The sequence below is a fragment of the Phasianus colchicus genome, chromosome 5 (assembly GCF_987193195.1).
Source record: "Phasianus colchicus chromosome 5, bPhaCol1.hap1.1, whole genome shotgun sequence".
Classification (NCBI taxonomy): Eukaryota; Metazoa; Chordata; class Aves; order Galliformes; family Phasianidae; genus Phasianus; species Phasianus colchicus.
In genome coordinates, this window is record NC_143440.1 from 14,771,777 (window position 1) to 14,783,851 (window position 12,075).

The window sequence follows — 12,075 nt, forward strand, 5'->3', positions numbered from 1 at the left end:
TCCACTATTTTGAAAGTTTTCTGACATGGGCAAAATAAGAAAGGACTCAAAATCTTTTGAAAACTGTTTGGAAGATTTTTCATAACTGAACAGAGAAGTTTACAATGTTCAGGTAAGCATGAGATTACAGCCCAAGGTCTGTGCTCAGGCAGCTTAGTGGAGCTCCCAATGCACAGCTGGTTTGGTTAATGGTGGTAGATCAAGAATATGAGCGTTTTGAGCTTGGGCATATTTCCAACTTGAACTAACATCTTCCTGGAACCATGCAAGATTTGGGTTCCAGTCTAAATTTCCAGCACAGTGTGATACTCCCTTCCCCCTGTTCTGACCGACTTCTATCACGTGCTCCTACAGGTGATGTTCATGGGTTTACCTTGGGATGGGGCGACTGGTTTTAAAAGTTCTTCAAAACACAGTTTTGAATTCAAAGTCAACCATGGGGATGCAAGTCTGGACAGGTTCAGCAGTGAGCTCCAGCACCGATGTGGTCACGGTCCATCCTCATTGATTTTCCTGAAGGTATAATGATGCAAGATCCATTTTTCACTCCTGGCATTAGTTCTGCTCAGTCTCTTTGTGATTATTTTCTCTGTCAGCTCTCTGGGCACAGCAGGGTGAATTGATCTACAAAATATTTGCAGGGTTGGTGGAGGATTAAGTATCTCACACAGATAGCTCAACGTAACAGTTGTTACCCGGGACTTCGGAGAGAAAAACAGGGTGGGGAAAGGGAGTTGTTCATTTTCCTTCCACTAAGGTCAACCTTAAATAACTCTCCCACCTCCCTCTGAGGCCGAGACAAGATAATAAGGACAAAAATGTCAGAGCAAAGCACAGGGGCCCCTCTATTTACAGCAAAGGCCAAATCGCTAACGAACAGATCGGAGCTTGCTTTCCAAACACCGATAAGCGGCAACTTTGAATTAACGGCCCCAGTTCCTCTGCTGCTGTAAATCAGCGTGACCCCGACTGCCTGCGGGGCTCCCCACGGGAGGGGGGGCTGCTCTCTCCTCCTGGCCCCGCGATCCATGTGCCTGTCTCCAATCCCACCCCCCTTCCCAAGTCCCGTAACACTAACAAGTCTTATCAGTAGGATTTGCACCTCCTTGTCTGGGAGCCCCTAGGCAAACCTAAGGACTGGTTACCGGTGTGCCTCCAAATCATGAAAGTGGCTTTAAGTGCTCAAAATGATCCACTTAGCCAGGGATAATTAACAGCATCAGAACTTGGAGCCCCAACGTGGAAGCAAGGGAGAAAGAGGAAGTTTGTTCCAGAAAATGGGGTTTCCAAGCTTCCTGTTGGAACTCAGCAGGAAAACAGTACATTGTACCTCAGTGTGCTCCTACGATGTCACTTACAGTCCCCAGTTTTGTCATGGGGAAAATCATGGCAGAGGTCCACAGCGCACCAACACTTACAGAGAAGAGCAGCAGCGGAAAACACAGAAATATCTGACAAGGTAATTTATTTTCAATTCATGAGGCCACTTTACAGCAGGGGACAAGTCCAGCAAGCAAAAACCATCCCTTCATCGTTTCTTTATTTCTCTCTTACCACCTTGCTGCATGAGCTGGCTATAGCTCCCATCACTTCCAGCTACATCTGCTGCTCTCTGCTGGCCTGCCTGATGTGATGGCAAAGGACCAGCTCTTCTCCTCTTCAGTTTTATCAAAAGCTTCTCCATGTTATCCTTGTCTTTGCTTTCCAAATGGTGCCTATTGCCACCTGCCGTGGAAGCCGTGGTGGTAGCACCACAAATCTTTACTGCCTACAGTTGCGGACAGATGTGGTAACAGTTCTAAAAATAATGTATTCTTGGATTGGTGCTGATCAGGTTTTTTTTTCAGAGCTTCTCAACTCTGTGGAAGTTATTTGCTGCTTTTGCTGTTCATTACTTGTCCTCTAGCAGAGTGTCATTGCCTCTTCTAATGTTTCTCTATCTAAACCAAGGATTACTTTTGGGCCATTAATAGACACAGATTTCATCTTCTCCTCATTGATAAACAAACCAATTTATTCTGCTGCATCTGCTAATAGCTGTGTCTAGGAACTATTAGCAGCTCTTAGCTGCTATTTCAACCTCTAACTTCTCAAAAGGTCTGTGTGCAGTAATATTTTACCAGGTTAAAATGGGCATACCTTTTTTTTTTTTTTCTTTTTTTTTTTTTCCCATCTATATATATAACCTTTCATTTGCTCTTCCCAAGATGGATGGGAGTTTTACTCTAAAGGTCATTAAATTCTGTCTGTTTTGCTCCATGGCTGTGCCACCAGAAGTTTGAGTTGGCAGAGGCCAAGGGGGCTTGGGCATGATGAAGAGAAACCAGTTTGCAAGGATGGGGATCCCAAAGATGGCAGATGCCAATGGGACAAACCTGGCTGGTTACACTGGGCTTTGGGTTACACCCCCCAGTCCATGAATCAACTGTGCTCTAAGCAGTGAGATGATGATTCTGGACCAGAAGAGCCCCCAAAATTGTGAAATCTGCAGTCTGACAGTAGCATCACCCTTGGGCCCCATGACTGGAGGGGAGATGGGGACAGCTCACATGTCCTGTACCCAGATAACCACCTAGATTAGTTTATAGAAGGAGCTGACAGATTACTTTTATCCTCATGAGCAACCCTCTTGCCTGCTTGCACAATGCCTCTTTTGAAACAAGGGCACCTCTCATTGTGTGACTTCAGATAAGCCTCACCCTTTTGCTATAGCAGCTCCCTCTCCTGTCAAGCCCATGGTGGCTGCCCCACCTGTCCACTGGGGCCACCATGTATCTCTGCAGGCATCACAGGGCTCAGCTGCAAGCATTCATGTGATTAAGCACTATCATCAGTGCAGGGATCCCCTCTTCCTTCATCTTCAGATGGGAATTGCAAAGGAGCGACCACTGGGGACAAGGCAAAGCCACCTCAGCAGTGGTGGCCAGTGTTTTGGGGATGCCAGGTACTGGCTGAGCACTTGTCCACCTCCAATCTTGACCTTTGCTTTCAGTAAAACTTGCCCAAACTTGTAATTGTTAACTAGTTCCCACATAATGGGCTTGTTATTTTTGCTGGACAGGGTTCGAAAATGCAAGACATCTACAGTAGTAAAGATTTTATTATGCTTGCAGCAGACTGTAAAACTCGATTACATGACACTGGGGATTGCCTAAACCTTGTTCCCCCTGGTGCAACTGCCTGGGGGTGGGGGGATGTGAGCAAAGGAGGTGGCTTCAAGTCACGTCCAGAGGTGGTTTAGCACGATGGACAGGAGCTGGGAGCAGCCCACTTTCACTCTTCAGCCAAGTGAGCCCCATGTGGAGCTGAGGAGCACGAGCTGAACAGGGGTCATCCAGCCAGACAAAGTAATGGACAAATTCCATCTCTGCTTCATCTGTGAAAATCACTGGAAATCCCATCCTGGAAGGATTGGGCTGAGATTTTGCTACAGAAATGGATTTGTTATTGAGAAATGGGCTCCCCTGTTGCCCCTCTCTCTGAATTCATTGCTGGCATAGGAGCTTTCCTTCTGAGACAAAACTTTCCACAGTTTATATCCATTTTATATCTGTTTATATCATTGCTAGCATTTTTTTGTATTTCAAAAGCCCATTTATGGTAAAAAAAAAAATATGGTTTCCAATAAATAATCAAAGTTATAATATTTTGGGAGGGAAAAAATTCCTAGAAGGAAATGTCTGCAGAAAAGTTGAACTTTGAGCCAGTGCAGTATCTTTTTTTTTCCCAATAAATCTTCTGCCTTATTTCTGCACCCACACTACAGCAAACTGAGAAGTATTTCTGAGTACTTAGGTACCACAAGCCCTTCCTCTGCTTGGGCATGCTGTGGAAATGGGCTGAGCTTTTCAAAGCTGCCTTTAGGATTCTGTCTGCCAAGCATAAGGGGAGCCACAGACTAATAACTTGATCATCTCAGAACAAAAGACAACAGGTTTTTCTGTGTCAATAGGGTAAGCCTTGCCCCTGGGGAAGGAGAAGCCCAGCAGGGGAGCTACCTCAAAGTGAGAACATAGTGGATAAAGAAACCTCCTTACAAACTCCCACTGTCAGTAACATAAATACAAGTAAAGGTGTATTTTGGTAACATTCAAAAATGCAAGGAGGAAAACCCTAAATGGTAAATCTCAGAGTATGATTAACTTGGGGAACACCCTGCTCCAAAGCCCTTCCAAGGCAGCCATTGGGCTGAGGTTTCTTCCTACAGAAGGAGGCCTCAGCATATTGTGGACACATAAAAATGATTGGTGATGGGATCCACAGGGTAATTTTGCAAATGGTCCCCTTAGATGCTGATTGGGAGCTCAGTGCTCTGAGGGTAACTTGAGAACATGTCAGGTTTTATCCTGTGTAGCCACTTTTTTGCCATCTTTTCCTAGTAGAGAGAAGGTCTGAGTACTCCTATCTCCCTGAAACCTGAGACCCTCTTCATGGATATAGCTCTAGGTCATTCAAGTACATCAAGTATCTTTTTTGAGTGGAAGGGAGACAGAGATAGTGTTACATACTGTGCAGATGCTATTAACTGTAGTTGAGCATCACAAGTTGGATTTATTAGCATGAGGATGAAAGACCTACATGGCAGGGTATGTAACCGATAACCTTCTGTCACATCCATTTGAGGAGATGAGTCCCCTCCCTTTGCGCTCATCAGAGATTTAGCACTTTTCACTTGCCTTTTTGCAGTCATAGTCCTTTTAGCAAACATACGATACTTCATGCTCAAAGACGTGACAGAGGTAAATGGGACTTCTTACCTCCTAGATGCTGGTGGAAGTAATTGGGAGGAACTGCTTTGACAATGAAAGAAATGGAGAGTCTGGATCAAATCTCATAGCGTTTTGCTGATTTCAATGAAATTCCTTCTGATTTATACTCTTTATGGAGAATCAGGCATGTTCTAGGTTAAGTAGGCAATGGAGTTCAGACAGCTGATGTCTGAGTTCGGACATGCTGAAATCATGAAGAATCACAAATCCCAGATATTTCAGGCTCTCTGCAAGCAAAGGCAGATACAACCTGCAGATCTGCTTTGTCTTTTCCTAAATAGCCACCATCACTAGAGATTTGGTCCCCTCCCATAAACCACCTGGGATTTGCGTCCATCAGTATTGCAGGCTTGACAAACCAATGTCCTCACTGCACCGGAGTTCTCCTTTGGTGATCTATCAGGAGACATTGCTGCCCCGAATAATATGCAAGTCATTTTTCTAAGCTCTCCTTCACAATGATGAGTGCTGACCATGCAACTTATACTTGTAACTTAATTTCTGAAGGAAAGGTGAAGTGACAGAGAATTTATGAGGTCACGGCCATAAGGATTTGTTTCCCTGTGAAGGAGAAGACAGAATGGAGATAACCAGCTATCTCCTGGTTTCTGTTAACCACCTCCAATTTCTCCAACAGGATATTGAATTTCAACAGCCCACCACAGCAAGTGCACTCAGAAAATATATCAGTATCACAGGACCAGCTCAAATGAGCCAGCTTTAACTTCCACGAACGTGAGAAAACGCGAGCACACTGCAATTGCTCTCACTAAATATGGAGGCTGCTCTGGTTGCACTCAACAGCAAAGTACCAAATTTCAAACGGTCTGATTTTGGCCCCGCACTGAGCTAACACAGCCATCCAAAGCCTCCTGCACAATGCAGATGTTGTCTCCCCCAGCCCAAGCCCAGGACACGTGTCTCACCACCCGCCACGAGGACAGCGAGCGGGGCTTTGGATGGCCTTCATGCAGTAATGTGTTTTCCTTCCTCTGGCACCTGACAGCAGCATGGTCACACTGACAGCTTGGCCCCATTGCTGCATACTTTCCAAGGTGATATTCATCAAACATATTAGCATGTTTGCCTTTAATTTTACATTTCAGAAACAGCTGTTGGCCGCCTCAATGCCAGCAGTGCCTATTGCCAGCATTAGTGTCATTGCGGCTGTAATAGCACTATTATCTCTTGCTAAAAGGGTCACTGATGGCTCAGGACAGAGCTCTGGGTAAAGAAAAGCAGGTCAGCTGAAATGAGATGGAAACTGCAAAGTGATGCTTCTCTCTTAACTTGCCTAAAGACCTGTTGATGCTACATTTAGAGAAATTTATGTGCTCAAGCAGCAAAAATTTTGGCTAGAGCGTCACTGAGAAGGTGGGGCTTGTCCTAGATCCTGTGTCAGTTGTGCTAGTGTAAATCATATAAATATGGGAAAGAGAATGGGGAAATTTCTACCAGTCTTCATCTCTGAGACCAAACTTCTCTCCGCCTCTTTCTCTCTTCTTTGGGTAAGTCCAGTTGCCTTCCTTTTATCTTCTTACTGGGTTGTGTAGCTGTTTTCTTAAGTGGATGTAGTAGTTGGTAACAAGAGCTGGCTTGATAGTCCAGGGAAATTTGTTCTCCTCGGGTCTTTGAGCACATAGTTCTGATTTGGGTCAGCATAAAGTACAGCCCCTTTTGCTTTGGCAGAGTGGGATTCTTCTCTGAAGGTGCCAGTTGATCTCTGCTCTCCTGGGCAGGTATGCCACAGGGCTTGGCAAAATGATTTCCAGCACCAGTGCCCCTGCTCCAGAGTGTCCAAGACAGATTTTTGCACTGCAGCCTCTGCTGCTCAGCCTGTGAAGCATCCTCTGCATACACTGAGTCTGAGTAATAAAAGCCTTTGGATTTAAACCCTAAACATTTAAATGACTTCAAGGGTTGAAGGCTATGCTATGAAAAGCCACTCCATATATATATATTGGAATCTGGTTTGTCTCTTTACGAGAAATCAGCAGGGAGGCCAGCACTGGTGTGAGTGTGTGGATGGAGACAGGCTTCTGGTTATAACTGGTCATTTATTATGACTTTCAAAGCCCAATGCATAAAATATTCCTTTCTTCTTCAGAAAGTCCATTTGCTTCTGTAGTCTTGTTTTCACGCCTAAAAAGCTGAGGGACATAAGATGCCTGATGACAGTTTATTCCTCCCTTGCAACCCTCCCTGTGACTCCTTTGCTTCCTACCCCTAGGCCTCCCCCAGTTCACAATGGCTCTCTGGATCCGATCACTGCCTCTTCTGGCCCTCCTTGTTTTTTCTGGCCCTGGGACCAGCTATGCAGCTGCCAACCAGCACCTCTGTGGCTCCCACTTGGTGGAGGCTCTCTATCTGGTGTGTGGAGAGCGTGGCTTCTTCTACTCCCCCAAAGCCCGACGGGATGTCGAGCAGCCTCTAGGTAAGTCAGATTGACCTGGACTACAGTCATATGCTACACGATGCAAAAAGCAACTGCCTTTATTTAATGGTGACACAAGGAATGTTCTTGATGGGGAATGCCAGGAATACCTTTAACATACCAACAGCATCGTATCGCCCATGAAAAGATCTTCAGGCTAAAAAGGCAGGTGGGAGGGCAAGCAGGGAAAGGGGATTTATGAGGCAGAAGGAATTGTCATAGAAAGCTCCAAACTTTTTGCTTCTCTCTTGTTAGAGAGAGGCTGAAAACAGTGTTATCCCAACATTTGCATGGCAATTACACTGACCTGGGATTGATCATGAAAAATAAAGGTGGAAGGAACTCAAGAAGCCTCTTTCTGCAATTCTTCTTGACCCACACTATTCCATGTTCTATGACCACGTCAAGTGTGGTCATAAAAGCCTCCTGCCTTCTGAAGCTGTTTGTTCTTGTGCTTAACTGACTTTTTCTTGAATGTTTCCTCCTAATATTTAGCCTGAATGTTCCTTGTCATAAATTAATCCTCATCTTCTCTGGTGTGGACAAAAGGGTCTACCATTTCTCCTTCATGGGTGATTTTCAAACTGTTTAAAAACTGCTTCCATGTCTTGTTTTAACCTACTGTGAGCCAAAAGCCTTCAACAGCCCCAGAATTTCTTTTTAGGTCATATACTCTAGCTCTATGTCTACACAAACTGTTCTGCATTTGGTCCAAGCCGTTACGGAATGGTGATGGCTGGAGAAGCCTTGCCAGCTATAAGAATGAGCAAACTGGAAGAAGAGTGTTGTATGGTTTTCACACCATGTTCCTATACAGGGGGGTTATCTTTTTCAAAGCAGCACCAAACCTGCTTTCATTGTCTCCCTTGGATGCCTTGGCCAGGCCTTAGTTGGATCAGCAGTCCTTGCAGGACCACAACTAGCAATTCACCCCAGTCTACCCTTTGTCTTGATTGCACAACACTGTTTTCCTGCCTTCCTCTAGCATCTTTCCCATTCCTTGATTAACAGCATCCCATCTTTTCAAAGGGTTTCTATAGTTTCCTAAGTAATTTTGAGTACTAATCTTGTCCTTCAGCAGGCTTGCAGCCCCCCACAGCTTTATATTGTCTCTTATTTCACGGTGGTAAATGGATTAGCCAGAGTAAGTTGTGATGCAGCCAGTGTCCATCTTTACCTTATTTTGTACAGCAGATTAAGAGGACAAAAAGCTGACATTCTGCAGCCCCCACAGAAATGCGGTAGGTTGGTTTCCTTGCTTTGCCTTTTGTTTCAGCAGAGCAGCTCTTCTGTAAATCGGTAACACAGGAAACACTTTTATCAGCTCAGAGCTACTCAGCTCCCTGCCACCTGCCCTGCCCCCAGATGAGGCAGCTCATTCCCACCAAGCCAGGCGTTTCCGATCCACTCTGGAAGCTACCAGCCTCCAGCAAGCTCTGGAAACTCCTGAACTTGTCTCAAACTCTTTGTCTGAACATTTTCTTTGGGGAAAGATCCGGTCCTGTGCTTCTTGCATTCACTTGTGATCCAGCCCAATATCCAGCAGAGCTGTGGGCAGAGTGAATGGCTCCTATCAGCAGTTAAAATACAAGATTGAAAACAGACTTGCAAAAGAGAAGCATAACAGTAAAAAGCACAACTTCTCTGCTCTCTGTTTGCTGCTAATCTCCTTCCTGAGCTGTCACTTAGGAATGGTGTGGGGTGCAGTGTGCCATGCTGAGACCCACTGGAAATGCTGCCTCCCCTCAGCACTGCGATCACTGAGAAATGCAGGTGTGGAAACATCAGAGGTGGAAGCACTGCATAAGGACCACAGCCCTTGTTATGGCTGGGAAGTCTAACTCTTCTCCAGCTACCACAGCTTCTCCCAAGGCAAAGACCCCTACCACTTCCTATGTCAACTCACCACCATTAGCCATGTCCCACACTCAACTAACTCTCATAAAAGCTGCTCTTAGCAGCTACAAGAAGAGGGAAATCTGGAAATACACAGCAACACAACCTGGTTTTGTTCAGCTGAGTGCAACAGCAAGCTCTGCAAGATCTCAAGCAGATGGGATGAGGTAGTCCAGCAAGCTTTTGAGCATGCTATTAGTATCTAGATGAGGCCACAACTTGTAATGCACCAGCTGTAATGCAAGAGTATTGTTTCTCCTGGAGATAGGTATTTGCAGTTCCTCTCAGCTTCAGGTGCCCTATAACCCAGCAAACACATTCTCTCCTCCATCTTCTGAGCCACTAGTGGAGATTTTCAATAGATGGAGAAGAGACTCCTGCCAAGTCCCAATCATTTTAACTCTCCAGCTTCAAGATAGAACAATATTTACCTCCCCTAACTACAGTACAGTTCTCCCTCCAGTCCTCTTCCTAACACATATTGGTTCCATTTGCATGTGCATCTTTCCCCTGCATATGTGACTGCCCTGTGGAATAGTCTCAGTGGTCTCTGGGAGGTGAAGCATGGTAAAGTCACAGAAGGCAAGCAGAGATTTGGCCACAATTTGCTTTGAAATGCAAGGCATGCTGCCAGTTGCTTACTTGCTTGACGATTTGCTCTTGAGGACCATGATGAATTACTTGGGTTCCTTAAATGTTGTAAGGAGAATTTAATCAGGGACAACCTGTCTGAAAACATCTGAGGATTTCCTACCTGTTTTTCTAGGATTTTCACCTGAGCCACTACTTCTTTGTCGCACGAGTTTGTTGTGTTTGCAGTGTGCTTGCTTAAAGGATGGAAACAAATAAATCACAAAACATCAACTAGCTATTTCCTCTTCTACTTAATGTTGGGCTAAATCTTTTCTAAATTTTTCCCTTAGCAAACCAGCATAATGATTTCTTGTTACTCATGTGCCTTGTTCATTGTATCACACTTTGGGTGCTGAGGGATTTTGCATCTTGTGCTATGCTTTTCTGCTGCCCTAGAAACTGCATTTTAGTCTTGCTTTCCAGACACTTTCTTTTGGTTGTTAGTGGCTCTTTTCTTCCTGTAGGAAAAAATCACTATTTTATTTGCCATTTTCTGTATTTTCATTGGGCATTTAAAACTTGAACAATTCTGCCCACAAGTTCTCAAGCTCATCGCTTTGAGCAGACTATCTCCTCTTCTCCACACGCCTCCCCCAGTAAAAACCCTCTATCCCTCTGTCCACTCCACGTGGCTTCCCTGTAAACCAGGAGGTTACCTGGGGAGAGGGAACTTTGTGCCTGAAGTGCTCTGAGAGCATCAGCTTTGGGAAATCTTTGCAAGTTCTCCTCATTTCCCAGGCAGCTCTTGGTTTACACACCTGGTATCTGAAAAGGGGATCTCCCTGGGGCTCAACAGCTAGGGCTGGTGTAGGATGAACCATGACTTACCTTCTTTTCTCTTGGCAGTGAGCAGTCCCCTCCGTGGTGAGGCAGGAGTGCTGCCCTTCCAGCAGGAGGAATACGAGAAGGTCAAGCGAGGGATTGTTGAGCAATGCTGCCATAACACATGCTCCCTCTACCAATTGGAGAACTACTGCAACTAGCCAAGAGGCCAGCAACGGGCACAGACATGCACTTACTCTATCGCACCTTCAAAGCATTTAAATAAACTTTGTTGATCTACTGGAAGACTTGGGCCATTTCATGTGTCCACGGTTTGTGTGTTCATTGTGTCTGTGTACATTTCCTGGGGAAGGGACACCGCCGTTTGCTTTAGGGGCTGGCTGGCTGTGCTCAGAGGAGGCAGTTTTAAATGCTCCTGGAGCCAGCCATCGCTTAACACCCAAAGTAGCTTCAAGGGAGGGAAGCAGGTTGAACAGCCGGAGGGGACCCACAGAGCACCCCCTACCCTCAGTGCCTGGTGGACAAGGCAGAAGAGGAGGAAAGCATTGAGAGAAACTTCTCTTTCTAGGGAAATGTTACTGGGAACACACGCAAAAACAACATGCTGGTCAGCTTCCTGCAGTTCACAGCCTAAATATAGTGAGGAGGCCAGGAGACGGAACTTCCTCAGTTGTGTAATGGGAACAGTCCTGATTAAGCAAAGAATTAAGTCACCTATTAACTGCAACAAGAAGAATCATGGCCAAATGCCACAACCAATTCATAAAGTGTGTCCAGTTCTCCCTTTTGCTCATCAGAGGCCCAGGCAGAGTTCTTACTATGGGACGTGCCTGCTATCCACAAGTATTTGACAAATCAGATGCAGAAAGCAGATTTTGACCAAAAAGAGTTTCGTTGAGCTGTCTGCCACCAGTGCAACATCCATCACTGTTGATGCTCGGGGCTGTGCTTTGAGTATATTGGTCCTGGATCAGATGCTTGCCCTCCGTGACTGCCTTCTGCTTTCCCTTGCTGCCAACAATCACTTCACACCGCAAATTTCCTCTCTCATTTAACCAGACATTTGCAGAATCCCTGAAATTTGTCAGAAACAAAGCACCTCCAGGCACTCAGACAGGCAGGATTATCAAGAAGCTGATGCATGTTGCTTTAAATTCCTCTCATGTTTTTGCACCTGCAAGCCCAACTTTTTGCTCATCTATCCCAAAGAAAAGTCATTCTGAGCTCATAGGCAGAGAAGAGGTTCTATAGTTGGGCCCACTTGCAGGATCTGGAAGGAAAGCAGATCCAAGAGAACTAGCATTTGCTGTAGATCATGAGGAATTGCTCTCCTTCACAGCTGAAAATCAAAGACTTGGTGGAGACACTGGGATTTGTCCTGCATCACAAAGGACCAAGATCCTGGACTAAATAGCCAGGGTCTGTAGAAAGCAAGTAAGCAGAGAGGTTCTTTTGTGATGAGACTGAGACTTGCTACTGCAAGTCTGAGATTTCCATCTCTAACCCCTGCCAAAACTGTACAGGTCTAAATGATGGCAAAAGTTGGGATTAAGAAAAATT

At 45.4% G+C, this 12,075-nt stretch overlaps 1 protein-coding gene across 1 annotated transcript; it reads left to right on the forward strand.

Annotated features, from left to right (window-relative positions):
- The first annotated feature begins 1,373 nt into the window (after positions 1 to 1,373).
- INS (insulin) lies at positions 1,374 to 10,786 on the forward strand. Its single transcript, XM_031613877.2, has 3 exons — positions 1,374 to 1,459; positions 7,000 to 7,203; positions 10,579 to 10,786. Exons 2-3 carry the CDS (start codon positions 7,017 to 7,019, stop codon positions 10,713 to 10,715), a joined length of 324 nt encoding a protein of 107 aa, XP_031469737.1. The 5' UTR covers positions 1,374 to 1,459; positions 7,000 to 7,016; the 3' UTR covers positions 10,716 to 10,786.
- The last annotated feature ends 1,289 nt before the right edge of the window (positions 10,787 to 12,075 follow it).

What these genes read in the sequence shown, in the direction of transcription:
- INS (XM_031613877.2), top strand. Translation starts at nt 7,017, where the DNA reads ATGGCTCTCTGGATCCGATCACTGCCTCTTCTGGCCCTCCTTGTTTTT. An exon ending in GGATGTCGAGCAGCCTCTAG is followed by an intron (nt 7,204 to 10,578) that starts GTAAGTCAGATT and finishes TTCTCTTGGCAG; the next exon opens with TGAGCAGTCCCCTCCGTGGT.